At 37.4% G+C, this 17,399-nt stretch overlaps 1 protein-coding gene across 1 annotated transcript in view; it reads right to left on the reverse strand.

Annotated features, from left to right (window-relative positions):
• Nucleotides 1-17,399, reverse strand: part of vcp (valosin containing protein) — a 40,375-nt gene that overhangs the window by 16,500 nt on the left and 6,476 nt on the right. The window contains exons 2-7 of the mRNA XM_073064346.1: nt 10,946-11,057; nt 3,974-4,146; nt 2,920-3,062; nt 2,578-2,708; nt 1,377-1,508; nt 460-562 (exon numbers count right to left, since the gene is read on the reverse strand). Of these exons, the coding sequence (XP_072920447.1) occupies nt 460-562; nt 1,377-1,508; nt 2,578-2,708; nt 2,920-3,062; nt 3,974-4,146; nt 10,946-11,057 (794 nt within the window). The remainder of the gene's footprint in view (nt 1-459; nt 563-1,376; nt 1,509-2,577; nt 2,709-2,919; nt 3,063-3,973; nt 4,147-10,945; nt 11,058-17,399) is intronic.

Raw genomic sequence — 17,399 nt, forward strand, 5'->3', positions numbered from 1 at the left:
ACTGATACATTAAACTACAAAATTTTCATCAAACCTCAATCTCACTATTTCAGAAAAATTTGGGCCACAGCATAATAACCACATTTACAATATTCAAAAGCAAAAAGATGATATACATCACCCATATCAAGATTTAAATTCATGAGAATCTTGAATTGAATTGAATGTACCATTTTTCCCCCGAGGCAGGCTCCACACAGTCAAAGCCAAAAGATATAGAAATTCACATTTTGCATTTCATCACAATTCAATATGCTTCCTTTTGCATATTTGAGGCTTCAAAGCATTATACAATCCATGCTCATTCATGCTTAATTGCACTGGCCTCCAGTTCCTAGTATCACCGGCACATATATTGACAACCAAAAAGCATTAACCTATTAAGAGCATACTCTTTTAGTCTTTCAAGCCACAAACATTCAGCAATCATTTTAGCTTGACAATAAAGTAGTATCTTACCATTGATAAGGAAGAAAAATGCACCAGTTTCATTTGCCACTGCACGAGCAATTAAGGTCTTGCCAGTTCCAGGGGGCCCATACAAGAGAATACCTCGTGGAGGCTACATTGAGAAATGGGAGCAAGTTTGAGAATTTAAATAATGATTCAACTGTACTTAAAAATTAAATGTCAGAAGATATTTGAAATTAAATTACAAAAAAGACATGAAACTACTAAAGGAGCCTTTTTACTTAAAAAAAATGGTGAAATAGAATGCTTGAAATTTACTGCAACTGCAGTACTGCAAATTAAATATACAGGAGGCCCTCGTTTAATCGAACATTTGCTTTACGACAGCTCACTGTTACGAAAAACTTAAATTAGTACCTGTTTTCGCTAACCAAAGAGGATATTCGCTTTTACAAAAGACGCCCGCTTTATATGCATGTTTACCCCTGAGAAAGACTACCATGACTGTGAAGCCTTGTGCAGGCAGTTGCATGCACATGCATGTACGTACGTATGGCTTTACGTGCATAGGCGTGTATGTGCACGTGAGTGTACGCGCCTATTTATTTCTCCAAGTCAATTTTGGCTCGCTGACTTCCCTATTAAGTGAAACTACACCGTACATACAATATTTCTACTTTCTATAGGCTGTATATTAATCATATCATTCCTGCTTTTACTATATGTTCGTGTTATTTTAGGTTTTGTGTTATTTGGTAGGTTAATTTTTTGGGTCTGGGAACGCTCAAAAGATTTTCCCCATATAAATAAATGGTAACTGCTTCTTCGCTTTACGACATTTCGGTTTACAAACAGTTTCATAGGAACGCTCTACCTTTGGATAGCAGGGGAAACCTGTAAACTTCTAACATCTTTAAAATACCCATCAGAAGAGGGAATTTTAAGAGGAAGAACATCATCCTTACCTTGACACCAATAGCTTTGAACAGTGCAGGATGCCGAAGAGGCAGCTCAACCATCTCCTTGATCTGAGCAAGCTGTTTTCTGCATCCACCAATATCATCATAACCAACTTCATTCAAAGATTCTTCCTCATCCTTCAAGTGGAAACCAAAACAAATTGCATGTCTTTAGTAGTTATATCTTCCCCAAAGAAAATGTAATTTTAGGAAATTAACACTATTTCTACATGCATAAAAGCATTTCAAATACCATTTGAGCACCAAAATTTTAGCTGCAGTTAAAATAGAAAAATAACAGGATTAAAATAGATTTTAAAATCTCGCGAGGGTGCAGAAGAGATTTACAAAGGAGCTGCCTGGCCTAGAGAACCTGAATTATAAGGAGAAGTTGACCACACTGGAACTTTATTCCTTGGAGTACAGAGGAATGAGGGGTGACCTAATGTAAGTTCATAAAACCATGAGGGGTATGGATAAAGTGAAAGTTAATAGTCCTTTCCCCGTGGCTATGGAATCCAAAACTAGAGGGCACAGATGAAAGTGGGAGGAGATTTAAAAGATACCTGTGATTTAACTTATTTACACATACACAGAACATAGTGGCTACCTGTAACGAGCTGCTGGAGCAAATGTTCAAGACAACTAATTGCAACAATGAAGAGTTATTTGGTTATGTGGAGGAGTTTGGAAGGTTATGAGCCAAATGCAGGCAACTGGGGAAGAACCTATGGTTGGTATGCTGCAATTAGCATAGATTAGATGAGCTAAAGGGTTGTATTTCTCTGACTATGCCTCTGCGAATATAACATACAATTATCTGAACATCTACAAGCATTTAAAATGTGCACCATTCCACCTTATGACAGCAAATAGACATTGAACTTAGCTCCCTTCCAATACCAATATAAAAAGCAAATTATGCTTTATTTTAACAATGACAGCATTCCAGGCTTCCGAGCATCTTAAGGTTTCTCACTGTCCTCAATGACAACATAACACTACACCAAAATCAAAATAAACAAATAAATTGAAATAAACAAACCTATATCAACTTCACAACTATTCTAAGCTGATAAGGCATCTAGATAGCTGTAGTAATTTATTAATCAGCTGACAAAGTTCTGAACATTACTAAAGCACCCCACTCTTCTGTACAAGAAGATTTCCCTACAAATACCTAATTCCTATCAAATCTTGGGCATACCTCGCGCTTGATGGGTTCACCCTCACAGTGGATTACAGTGTCTGGAGCAACTATACAGTATGGGCTTGGATCAGTTTCCACTACTTTGAATTCCACAGCACGCATTCCACCACGAACCAAGAAAATATCACCTTTAGAGTAAAACAGATAAATAAATTAGCTGCCATCATGTACTGCAAATCACTTGCAAAATCTGTGCAATAAATATTTCAAAATATATCCTAATTTGCTTTATAACACTTGATTTTGCTATCCAAAAAAATCAAAGAGTCAATAAAATAGGCCAAATAACTGAGAACAATTTGAAGATTCAGAAAATCATTAAACTGTCTTGTAGCTCACCTTTTCTTATTGGCCTATAAGCTTCCAAGAAATAGGGTTTGAGATAGACTTCAAATAAGTTTCCAGTAATACCCTCAACTGTGTCATCAATGGGAAGTACATGGATTCGTTTGCCATATTTTACATCTGGGCATGGCTGAATGCTGAAGACAAAAGAATAAAACTTTCAAAAACAGTGAAGTCACATCACACTGGGATGTGATACTATAGTTGATTATAACTAATAATAGTTTTGTCACTCTGTTAAAGGAAAGACAATTAAACTGGAAAGAGTACAGGGAGGACCCCTGGCAGCACCCTCATAAAGCAAGGGTTTGAATTATAGGGAGATGCTGGGCAAGCAAGAGCTTAATTACTTAGAGGATAGGAGATTACAGGTAAAGTTAGAGGTGTATAAAACCATGGGGGTACAGATTGGCTGAATGCACGTGGCCTGTATTCCATGGAAGGGGAATTAAAAACTAGAGGGCAAAAAGGTGAAAGGGACCAAAAGTACAACCAAAGAATGGTGCATAAACAGTGTGAGCTGCCATAGAAGCCATTACAATAACAACATTTGCAAGACATTTCAATAATTACACATGCAGGTGAGATTTAGAGGGATCTTTGCCAAATAGGACTATAGGTCACCATGGTGGTTGGCATGAACAAATTGGGCGAAAGGGCCAGTTTCCATGCTGTAATACACCAAGACACTAAATCACATGAAGTTGTGCTTCATCATTCTCCAATAAACACTTAGAACACAAAACAGTAAAGCACAGTACAGGCTCTTTGGCCCACGATGTTGTGCCAACTTTTTTTTTCTCCTAATTTTTTTTTATTAGTTTTCAAAACATTTTACAAAATTAAAAACCCCAAATCCCAGTGAGGAGCATTAATACAGAGCAAGGTTAAGCATACAATAACAATATGCTACAAAGGAAGAGAATTTAACAAAAAAGCACCTAATTAAAGACAAGTGAGCTTAGTGTCCTCCCCAAACCCCACAACACAAGAAAAAAAACAATTCCAGACCAACCACCACAGTGCCAACTTTTTAAACTACTCTTACCTTACAATGTCACCCAGTCTAACTCTCAAGTTGTTGCGCACAACCCTGTTCATGCGAACTTTTTCATCGGAGCATGTATCATCTGACAGAACAATACAAACTGTCTCTCTTCTCTTCTTTCCTTTTAGCAATACCGTATCTCCCCTGAATAACTGAAGTTCATCCATCTTTGCCTGTCAAATTGATGAGTTTGGTTCATTAAATAATAGCATCCAATGTAAAAGACATTAAATCTTTTCACAAATACCACAAAACATCACACAAGCAAGTTTGAGGTTGAGGCTACAAAACAGATTATGCAAGATCAAATTATGGAAGGAATACAGAAATTGCCAAGAATGTTGTTTAGAAACTATCAGTTACTGAAAAAATGCTTATTTAAGTAAATAAAAGGGAGAAATTCCGCTCATTAAAACTCAATCACCTATGCAGGGTGCAGGAAAGTTAAATTTTATTTTATTTGTATTTGTATTCATTTAGAAATATTTCTACAAAGCACCATGATTGGACTTTAGAATTATTAACAACAGCACTTCTCTGATGAGTTGAATTGCAATTATAAAGCCAAAATTCCTCTGAGAAATTTAGCATTTCACACATACAGCATGCCATACAACTGCCTGGAAATGGAAACTGCACTGTTTTAGCAGAAATCTCAACAAAAAACATTTTGAAGTTACTATTTTGCAACACCTTCAGAAATATTTTCAGTATAAAAAAAAACTTGTTTTCACTAACTCTCTTTGCCAATGACAACTTCTGGCATATCTGGGGTCAAACCTTCAGGCTGGGCAATGAACAAGCATATTTTCGATAGAGCATTGTGGCAGCAAGGAAGGTCAAACCACTTTTAGACTTCATGCCAAGCTGCAAGAACTAATAAGCAAGCCCTCAATGTGGAAAGGAGCCAAACTGACAAGCTATAGCTCACCACCAGACAAAGCCTACTCAGAGGGGAAGAACATTAACTATGGTAGCCAAGACAGTTTTTAACGGCATCAAGCAGCTCTCCTGAGCCTGTCAGCATCACTAAAATTTAAATAAAGCGCTCACCTTTAGAGAGATTCTAGGTTATTTTCATGTTTGCAGGAGGTCAAGAAACTTGCTATATGCCATTTCCATTTCTTTGAATTTGTATAACTTTTAAGGTTCTAAAACAAGTTCTGCTTAATTGCTTAACATACTTTTCAGGCAACATCAATAGGGGAATAAACAGTTGACATTTCAGGCAAGAGCCTTCAGGATTGATGGAAGGGTCTTGGCCCAAACTGTCAACTGTTTATCCCCCTCCACTGAAACTGCTTGACCTGCTTCCTGCATTTTATGTGTATTACTCAAGATTTCTAGCATCTGTAGAATCTTGTGTCTTTAATATGCTTCTTGCTTGTTTACAGGAAGATGATTGGATATGTATTTTAACACCTTTCCTGGTTCCCCCACAAATCTGGTGTCTCTAGCATATTACAGAGTGTTATTTAAAAGTTTGAAACTAATTTACAGAATTGTTAGAAGTTTCTGAAGATAAATGAAAAAAGAAATTGACAACTGGCTGTTAAAAGTCACATGCAATGTTAATGTGTGTAATTTGATAAAATCTTTAATAGAAGAGATTCAAATCAAGCTTAAAAATGGGGGAGCAGGTGCAACATAGTCAACTTTTGTGCACAGGCAAAAATGCCCAACCTAAATAAGCCAAAAGAAAATTCAAAATGCCTTGTGCATAGACAGTCTTTAAAAAAAAAACTGTTGATGACACTCTTGATTCATTGTTTCACTTCCTGATGGGGATTTTTTATTCTGGCTGATGAATCTTCCTTATGTACCTCTACTGTTATCTTAGCCACTCAGTTACAATGCCTTTCATAACTATTAAATTTCAGCCACTTACAAAAAGAATGGCAGAAACGTGCAAATCGCCCAAACATACTCACTCACATGCTACACATTACTGCGATCCAGACAAGGTGCAAGATGAAATTCCAAACAAGAGAAATAACTTACAATCAATACGTCTTCATTTAAGTAAAGAAACTGCAGTACGATTTCTGAACAGTTTCCAAAAAAGCTGGAATGAGCATTTCTTTAACATTCACTTGAAAAAAACTTTTAATGATTTGAGATCTTCATTTCTTACACATAACAACTGCATCAAATAAAGTCATGATGCACTAAACAATAATTGTTAAATGACATCATTTTCAAGTCATGCATTATCTGCCAACTTCACCAAAAAGGTTAATTACAGTATTTCAATTTATTATCTTCTCATTAATGATTTCTCCCCATTTAAATAATGCATATTTGATACTCAAAATTTTGTACATCTCATAACTACATAGAAAACTTTCATTCCAGAAGCATCTAAAGGTCTAATAAAGCAGATTATAATTCATTGTACTTTAAAACTCAGTATTATCACAACAAGAAAAGTGCTGATCTTGCTTTAGATTGGGTTTGTGCACACTAGCCAGAAGTGAGGAACATGTGGACAATGGTTTGCAATTTGTTGGAAGAGTTAACAATGCACAGCATCTCAGGGTTTGTTCAGGGATCAAGAGCAAAAAGATCAAATATTAAACTGGAAAACAACCTGACATTTTAAAAAAAGCTAAAGATAGCAGATTATTCCTCAACTGAAATTCTAACATACACATTTTCTATTTAAGTAAAACACAGCATTCAACACAAATAATTATTTCATGATGGACAAAGTACATCTTCAACTTTCTTTGATTACTATTTGATGTGTGGAATCTGTTTTAAAACATATGCTAGCTTCATAATAAAATGAACATTACATAAATAGGCAATATAATTCAGTTATATTGCTCCTTTATGTTACACAGGCCTAAAGAAGCAAAAGCAAAGAAATTATAGAACCAGGCCGAAGAAAATTTAAAATTTAGCAATATTAAATAACTTTATGCAATCAATGTAATATCACTTCCAGTGGTTAAGTGCAGACCTAAAGAGCAGGAGCAATATGCACAAGTGCAAACATGAGCTTTTATGGCATACCTTGAACAAATACAAATACAGATTACTTTGTGGAATATTCTCTGCTGAAACAATATTAACACTCATTGAATGCAAAGTAAACCAAGTGAAAACCACTTTGCTCAACACATTGCATGATCACTTAAATCTTCAATCCAATGTCCATTTTAACACATTTGGAAGTTGCTACATAAAGTTTGTGTTTAGCTGTTGAAGCAGAATTTGGATTTTCTAGCTCCAGCATCCCAAAAGGCACTGAATAACCTTTGCACATAATTCTAGTATACAGTGGCGCTAGAAGTTTCTAAATCCTGTAGAATATGACCTAAAATGTGCTCAGATCTTCATGAAAGTCCTAAACATATAAAGAGAGCCCAATTAAATAACACAAATAACATTCTACTTGTTAATTTATTTATTGAGAAAATGATTCAATACAACATGATTGTTGGGAATAGTACATGAACCTCTGGGGTAATGCCTTCCACAAAAGCTATTTGGAGTCAGGTGTTCTAATCAATGAGATGAGATTGGAGGTGTGGGTTGTCAAGGTGACCTGCCCTATAAAAAAGTCACCCAAAGCCAGATTTCTAACAAAACTTGCTCCTCTCAAGAAAGAACTGTTTATGTGTACCATTCCTTGATCAAGTAACTTTCAGAGGACCTTAGAATTGTAGAGATGCATTAATCTGGAAAAGGCTACAAAGACTTTTCTAAAGAGCTTAATGCTCATCAGTCCCAGTAAGAGAAATTGTTTACAAATGGAGGAAACTGAATACTGTTGCTACTCTCTCTAGGAGTGGGCATACTGCAAAGATCACACCAAGAGCACATTGTGCAATTCTGAAGGAGGTGAAAATGAACCCAAGAGTAACAGCAAAAGACCTGCAGAAATCTCAAGAACTTGCTAAAGTCTTTGTTCATGTGTCCACTATAATAAAAACACTGTAGAATGGTATCCGTGGAAGGACACCGTGTAGGAAGCCACTGCTTTCAAAAAAAAACATTGCCGCACTCTCAAGTTTGCAAAAGACCACCTTATGTTCTACTATGTTTCTGAGACAATGTTCTGTGGACAGACGAGACCAAAGTTGAACTCGTTGGCAGAAATGCACATTGCTGTTTGGAGGAAAAACAACACTGCATACCAACACCAAAACCTCATAAGAAAAGTGAAGTTTGGTGGAAGGAGCATCACAGTTTGGGGCTGCTTTGCTGTTTCAATGCCCAGACAGCTTTCAATCGTTGCAGGAACAATGAAATAGGGAGTTGGGTGGCAGTGTGACATGTGATGAGGATGTTAGGAGAATTCAGGGTGATTTGGATAGGCTGGGTGAGTGGGCAGATACTTGGCAGATGGCGTTTAATGTGATTAAGTGTGAGATTATCCACTTTGGGAATAAGAACAGGAAGGCAGATTATTATCTGAACGGTATAGAGTTGGGTAAGGGAGTAATACGAAGAGATCTCAGAGTCCTTGTTCATCAGTCACTGAAGGTGAATGAGCAAGTGCAGCAGGCAGTGAAGAAGGCTAATGGAATGTTGGCCTTAATTACAAAGGGAATTGAGTACAAGAGCAAGGAAATCCTCTTGCATTTGTACAGGGCCCTGGTGAGACCACACCTGGAGTATTGTGTACAGTTTTGGTCTCCAGGGTTAAGGAAGGACATCCTGGCTGTAGAGGAAGTGCAGTGTAGATTCACAAGGTTAATTCCTGGGATGTCCGGACTGTCTTACGCAGAGAGGTTAGAGAGACTGGGCTTGTACACGCTGGAATTAAGGAGATTGAGAGGGGATCTGATTGAAACATATAAGATTATTAAGGGATTGGACAAGATAGAGGCAGGAAATATGTTCCAGATGCTGGGAGAGTCCAGTACCAGAGGGCATGGTTTGAGAATAAGGGGTAGGTCATTTAGGACAGAGTTAAGGAAAAACTTCTTCTCCCAGAGAGTTGTGGGGGTCTGGAATGCACTGCCTCGGAAGGTAGTGGAGGCCAATTCTCTGGATGCTTTCAAGAAGGAGCTAGATAGGTATCTTATGGATAGGGGAATCAAGGGATATGGGGACAAGACAGGAACCGGGTATTGATAAGGAATTGATCAGCCATGATCTCAAAATGGCAGTGCAGGCTCGAAGGGCCGAATGGTCTACTTTTGCACCTATTGTCTATTGAAATCAAATTTATCAAGACATTTTACAGGAGAATATCAGGGTAGCACTCTATCACCTGTAGCTTAATAGAATTTGGAATATGCAACAAGACAATAATCCCAAAGATAAGAGTAAATCAACAACAGAATAGTCAGGTTCTTTAACAAAAGAAAATTCAGACTTTGGAATGGCCAAGTCAAAATCCTGACCTTAATCCTCTAGAAATGTTGTGGAAGGACCTGAAGCAAGCGGTTTATGCAAGGAGGAAGCCCACCAACACCACAGAATTGAAGCAGTTTTGTAAGGAGAAATGGCATCAAATTCCTCCAAGCCGATGTACAAGACTGATCAACAGTTACCAGAAGCATTGGTTGAAGTTATTGCTGTACATGGGGGTCACACCAATTAATGAAAGCAAAAGGTTCACATACTTTTTCCAACAAATACATGTAATATTGGATCATTTAAACATAGAAAACCTACAGCACAATACAGGCCCTTTGGCCCACAAAGTTGTGCTAAACATGTCCCTACCTTAGAAATTACTAGGGTTACCCATAGATCTGATCACATTTCAGGTCATTTTTATGCAGAAAAAGAGAAAATTCTACAGGGTTCACAAACTTCCTAGCACCACTGTAGATACACAAGGGATATACAACTGCCAGGTTTTTAAAAAAAAAATCTTTGTATTAAATATTGCTTAACTAAAGGGAACACAGGCAATGTGCATTTTAATAATTTAAAGATTGTAAACATTTGTGAACCAGAATTTCACAGCAGCAACAGTAATAGCTTATTGATTTCCTCAAAATACCACAGAATGGGATAGCTTAAAATCTTTTGTTATATAAAAAGGCAGCTGTTGGAGTTCTTAATATAAATCAGCCTCGAGGTTTTTTTTACTCCATTTGCAAAAAATGTGACAATTCTTGAGAAAAGTATGAACACAAAAAATCTGCATTATAGGTCAGTTTTCAAACTATGCTTATTCAACACCTCAAATTTCTAAACAAAATGAACATGGCCCACTAGTCTATACTACCTCAAAACCTACGAAAGTTGGTTAAACATAATAAAACAGCAGTACATGAGCTTAGGCTTATAATTTTTTGTTTTGTACAAAAATTATTTACTTGTCTCCATATAGTACCAGCATCAAATATAATGCAAACGTGGAGTGGATCTAAAGAAATCAAAATGGTTCAAACACAAAATGCTGAAGGAACACAGCAGATCAGGCAGCAACTGTGGAAAAGAACAAATAGCTGATATTTTGGGCCCAGGTCCTTCATTGGGACTTCAAAGTGGATTTTTTTTTTTAATTGCCATGTGTTTAGAAATCTAATATGAAAACAGAAAAGGCAGGAAAATTTTGAACATATCAACCAGTGTCTGTGGAAAGAGAAACAGTTAACATTTCAAGTGGAAAACACCATGTAGTTTAAGTTAAATTCAAACTACTATCAAACTTAATCATACATGTAATGTTAGGTTGTAGTAGAGGGAGAAATGGGAAAGGGAAGAGAAAACCAACACGAGATATTTATCTACCACATCCGGAAATTACTTTCACTTCTTGGCTTCCAGCAAGGAGAAACTAGAACGAGGCTCAACTAACAAGTTTAGTTTGAACACTTCCCAGGTAAATTAATATTTGAAGTCACAAATAATGAATGGCCATTTTAGACTGAACACTGCAGAGCCCCTTTGAAATACCATTCTAGCATTCTTCAAAAGGTATAAAAAGGACATTGGGAAACAGGCGTTAGCTTTGGATCTTAAAAAACCTTTGCTCCAACTACATAATTATCAGCATACCTGAGACAGTGAAACCACACTGTTGTCTTCATTAATTGCTTCATCAACAATTAATCTATTAGGTCGATGCTTCTGCTTCAGAATAGCAGTTGATAAATCATCAGATTTAGACCTATAAAAAATAAAAGTATAAAAAAAAGGAAAATTCTTTAATTGCAACAATACCATTTAACACAAATACAGTAAATGAACTGGTCTGAAAAGATAATCCATTATCAGTAAAAATCAGCTGAAGTATTTTTGTTTTAGTACAATCGTAATATCAAATTGCTGATAATACATTACATTTCAATGATAGACTCCCATGATTAAATTTTATGATAGACTCAATACCATCAGTATTTTTAGGACCAACAATCCAAAAGGGATTGCTTAATACACAATTGAGAGGACATTTGATATTTCTAAGAAACATCAGGGAACAATTTACAAATGCCATTAATAACCTTGCTATACCTGTTACAGATAATATATACAGAATAATGAATACAGCTTTAAGCAAATACTGAAGAATCAAGATCCAATTTTGGCTTTGATGATCGGAGTCATTATATAACTTTGACAAAGGTTGTTCCAAAATTTTTAAATCACTCTTTCAGGCTCTCATTACACAAAATTAACTTCAAATATTGCTAATATATGTGTTCCAGTATAATTATAGGCGAACCCCATGCCACAGCTGCTCAGAAAACTGAAATTTGCTCTTACACTATTCACTCATCATCTAAAAAGTTCAGGTGCATGCTAAAAAAAATCCTCTTACAGAATTCATGTGGAAAAAAGTTAATGAATAAAAGTACAGACAAGAAATTCTGCAGATGCTACAAAATATGAACAACACACACAAAGGTGGAGGAACTCAGCAGGGGAAGCAGCATCGATGGAAGGAAATGAACAGTTGATGTTTATACCATTTAAGCTGGAGATTACCAAGTAGGAATATAATGTGTTGCTCCTCCAACCTGCATCTGGCTTCATTGTGGCAGTAGAGAAAGTAGTGTAAAAATGTGCACGTGAAGCAGAACTGAAGTGGCTAGGCAGCAGGATATTCTTGCTTTTGCAGCAGACAGAGCAAAGGTGCTCAGTGAAGTGGTCTCTCAGCCTGTGTTAGGTCTCACCAACGTACAGCAGGATACATCAGGAGCACCAGATGCAATAAATGACTCACATTGGCAGATGAAGTACCACCTCACATAGAACGACTGTTTCGGTTCCTGAATGGTGGCGAGGCAGGAGGTGTAGGGGATGGCATCTGCACTAAGCATGATTGCAAGGACAAATGCCAGGTGGGAGATCGATGAGGAGAGAGAAGCAAAGTAGGCGCAGAGATGTGCCTGATGGTGGGGTCCCATTGGAGATTGTGGAAGTTGCAGAGAATGACCTACCCATCACCTCCTTCTGGTTCCCTGCCTATATTCAATGGCCTACAGTCCTCTGATATCAGACTCCTTCGGCCCTTCTTCCAATCACTTTCTAGCTTTTCACATCATTCCCCATAATCCCTTTCCCCCACCCACATACCTTTCTCACCTGGACTCAACCTATTTGCAACCAGTTTGTACTCCTCCTCCTCCCCTCACCTTTCAGGTCTTGGCCTGAAATGTCAACTGTTCATTTCCATCCACGTCTGCTGCCTGAGCTGCTCAGTTCCTCTAGCATTTTGTATGTGGTGCTAAATGAATAAAAATGTATTTTTCCAGCTCTCATTTCTTGATGCACATGCAAGTTGACATGACTTCTATGAATGCAACGAACAATTCCCCATCCTCCACACAAGTGAAATTATGGATATATTGAAGTGTTCATACAAGTAAATTAGAAGCTATTTTTATCAGTATGTCTCACCTCTCTTCTATTTTAACCAGGAAATTATTTTGGGACATAGGCTCAGCATTTTTCAATCAACAAAAAAATTTATAAATGGAGTGTTATGCAAATTATTTTATCAGGTGTCTTTCTTCTAAAATTACAAGTCTACACTTTAGTGCTCTAACTTCAAGAGACAACCACAATACAGCATGTCCACAGTTATTAACACAACTTTAGAAACAAAACTCCGTAAGGCCATAAGATATAGGAGCAGAATCAGGCCATGTGGACCATTAAGTCTGCTCTGTCATTTCATCATGGCTGATCCAATTTTCCTGTCAGGCCTAATCTCCTGCCTTCTCCTCGTATACTTTCATGCCATGAATAATCAAGAATCTATCAATCACTGCCTTAAATATACATTAAGACTTGGCCTCCACAGCTGCCTGCGGCAAAGAATTCTACAGATTCACCACTCTCTGACTAAAGAAATTCCCCTTCATCTCCACTGCACATCCACTCTGTCAAGGCCTTTCACCAATCGATAGGTTTCAATGAGGTCAAGCCTTGTTCTTCAGAATTCTAGTGAATACAGGCCTAGAGCCAACAGACACTCTTCATATGAAAAGTCATTCAATCCTGGAATTATTTTCATGAACCTCCTCTGAACCCTCTCAGTTTCAGCACAACCTTTCAAAGATAAGGGGCCCAAACCTGCTCACAATACTCCAAGTGAGGCCTCACCAGTGTCAAAGTCTCAACATTACATCCTTGCTTTTACATTCAAGTCTTCTTGAAATGAATGTTCACATTGCATTTGCCTTCCTCACCACAGACTAACTTGTAAATTAACCTTCAGGGAACCCTTCACAAGTCTCTTTGCACCTTGTTTTGTATTTTCTTCATCTACCAATGTGCATGACAATACACTTCCCGACACGGTATTCCGTCTACCAATTCTTTGCTCATTCTCCTAATCTGTCCAAGTCCTTCTGTAGCCTTCCTTCTGTAGCCTCTCTACTTTCTCAAAACTACCTGCCCCTCTACCTATCTTTATATCATCTGCAAACTTTGCAATAAAGCCATCAATTCCATTATCCAAATGATTAACAAAGTATCGGTCTCAGCAGACTCCTGTGGAATACCACTAGTCACCGGCAGCCAGCCAGAAAAGGCTCGTTCCCTTTATTCCCACTCTTTGCCTCTTGCCAATCAGCCACTGCTTTATCCATGCTAGAATTTTTCATGTAATACCATAGGCTCATAGCTTATTAAGCCACCTCATGTCTGGCACCTTGTCAAAGGCCTTCTGAAAATCCAAGTACACAACATCAACAAATTTTCCTTTATCTATCCTGCTTTTTACTTCAAAGAATTCCAACAGATTTATTAGGCACGATTTTCCCTTGAGGAAACCATATTGAATATGGCCTAATTTATCATGTGCTTCCAAGTACCGAGACCTCATCCTTAATAATCGACTCCAACATCTTCCCAACCACTGAGGTCACACTAATTGGCCTATAATTTCCTTTTTCTGCTTCTCTCCCTTCTTGAAGAATGCAGTGACATTTTCAATTTTCCAGTCTTCCGGAACCATTCCAGAATCTAGTGATTCTTGAAAGATCATTACTAATGCCTCCTGGATTTCTTCAACCACCTCTTTCAGAACTCTGGAGTGTACACCATCTCGTCCAGGTGACTTACCAACCTTCAGACCTTTCAGCTTCCCAAGAATCTTCTCTCTAATTATGGTAATTTCACACACTTTTTGCCCTCTGACACCTGGAACTTCCACCATACTGATGGTGTAATTCCACCAGTGAAGACTGATGCAAAATACTTATTCAGTTTATCCTCTAGTTCCTTGTCTCCCATTACTACTCTGGGATATTGTTTTCCAGCAATCCAATATCCACTCGCCTCTCGTTTACATTTTATGTATCTGAAAAAAAATGTTGGCATCCTCTAATATTATTGACAAGCTTATTTTTGTATTCCATCTTCACCTTAATGATGTTTTTTTTTCTAAGTTGCCTTCTGTTGGTTTTTAAAAGCTTCCCAATCCTTTAACTTCCCATTAATCTTTGCTCTATTATGTGTCCTCTCTTTGGCTTTGACTTCTCTTGTTAGCCATTGTTGTGTAATCTTGCTTTTAGAATACTTCCCCCTCTTTGGGATGTAGATAACCTGTGCCTTCCGAATTGCTTCCAGAAATTCCACGCACTGTTGTTATCCCTGCCAGTGTTCTTTTCCAATCAATTCTAGGCAACTCCTCTCATGCCTCTAACTCCCTTTACTATAACTCTGATACAAAGGACCTTAATTTTTCCTCAAATTTCAGGATGTGAGTTCTCTAATCAATTCTGGTTCATTGCCCAACACCCAATTCAGAATAGCTGATCCTCTAGTGGGCTCAACCATTATCTGCTCTAAAAAGACATTTCATAGGCACTCTAGAAATTCCCCCTCCTGTAATCTAGCACCAACCTGATTTTCTCTATCTACCTATATATTGAAGACCCCAACTTTTATAGCACATTCTCCTAAATATCTATTAAAAATAAATAAAATGTCACACTAGTTCATGTGGAATCCTTAGTTGGGAAGAGGAAATTTGTGGGAGGGTAAGTACACAGGACAGTTTGATCTGAAAGAGAACTGAATGAGAGAGAGACAGCAAAATTCAATCTGTGATAATTACATAATCAGTTAGCTTTAGATCACAGGAATCACATCCAGCATATGCAAGATAGATTATCAAGATCCATATATTGACAGAAAGAAATATTTTAATCAAATAGAGAGGTAACATATCACATAAGAGAAAATTCAAAATAAGATGAGGTACATTTATTTAACAAACAGCGCCAACTGCAAAACATTAAAGAATCTGAAACATTTAGACATTCTCATTGAAATCTAATTGAAACCTATCAAATACACTGGACAACAAACATTTTGCTTCCTGAATACTTTTGGCTGCATCTTATGGATTTTTGGCTGCTGATCATTAAAACACCATGAAATTTCCCCATCATGCACCATATTTTTAAACCACTTACATTTGTTATTTCAATTAATAATTCAAGTCAATTAAAATGTTGCCCACAATATAAGCTGAGATCACCTCTATCTTTTCAGGCATGCCTGAGCATGCTAAGACAGGGTGGATACTGCATGGCAGGACAGGTTTTCGAGAGGCAATGAAAGCATCACACATGCATTGTTCTATGTATTCCATTTACACGGACATTGCTCTACGCGCATATTGTGCATAATTATAAGTACAGTAGTTATATTTTCAGGAGTATACATGATATTAAAATGCCTCACCAATGTTGCAACAGCTGCAATACTTTATCATATTAGTGTCGAGTATATGCTTAAATCTCAAAGACAGAGGATGACTCCTCTTATTAAGAAGGCCTATGAGCTTCACTCTGGGTGTAAAACTGGCCACCAAACCAAAGCCTGGGCGCCTCACATTTGTTGCACAATATTGTTGATCTTAGAACTTGGCTCAGAGGTACTCGGAAGTCAATGCCATTCGCTGTTCCAATGATATGCCGAGAGCAGAACCATGTGACAGACTACTACTTCTGTCTGACCAATGTCTCGTTTCTCAGCTAAAAACAAGAAATCCTTTGAATACCTAAATCTCCCTTCAGCCATGAGACCTGTGACCACATGACAATAGTCCTCCAGTACCAAAGCTACCAGAGGAAGTCTAGAAGAGCCAAAGATGCCATGATGCACAAGCCAGGAATGGAAATACTGATACAGATTTATGCTGAGTGAGCCTCATCTGATAACTCAATCTGAATTAAGTGACCTGGTTCAAGACTTGAGTTCGTCAAAAGTAGAATTACTAGGTTCAAGACCACAAGGATGGAATTTGCTGTCACTAGGCACAAAAATTTCCCTGAGGATTTTGATATTTGAGATAGATGTTTCCCAAAATAACTGATACCAAGATTAAGGAAGGCATTTTTGTTGGTCCACATATCAAACAGGTCATCAATGACAGGCAATTCAAAAAACTGTTAGTGGGAACAGAGAAAATCACAAGGAAGACAATCAAGGATGTTGTTGAAAACTTTCTTGGCAACTATAGAGCACCACACTACATGTAGCTAGTTGACAACATGCTTCAAACATACAAAACCATGAAGTACAACATGTCACTAAAGATTCATTATCTGCATTCCCATTTAGACTTCTTCCCTGCAAATTTTGGTGCTGTCAGTGACGAGCATGATGAAAAGCTTCACCAGGAACTACAGTCATGAAGAAACAGTATCCGGGCAATTGGAATCCATCGATGCTAGCTGATTATTGTTAAGCAAGAAACCTCAGACACCAAGTACAAACAAAAATCATCAACAAGACATTTTTCAACCACTGAACACCATTTATGCAATTAAATGCATTATATTCAAAAGTTAATTTATTTCTTCAAATTTCTATGTGATATAAGTAATCTGAAATTGCATTTGTGTTCAGATTCAAGAGGTCTATCATAACCAAAGGAAATTTCTGAGGAAGCAACACTTTCAAAAAAATTTGCAGTTTGGTGATGTTGAAAGGCCTAGATAGAATGCACATGGAGAGGATGTTTTCAATAGTGAAAGTGTCTCGGACC

The sequence above is a fragment of the Hemitrygon akajei genome, chromosome 13 (genome assembly GCF_048418815.1).
Source record: "Hemitrygon akajei chromosome 13, sHemAka1.3, whole genome shotgun sequence".
Taxonomy (NCBI): Eukaryota; Metazoa; Chordata; class Chondrichthyes; order Myliobatiformes; family Dasyatidae; genus Hemitrygon; species Hemitrygon akajei.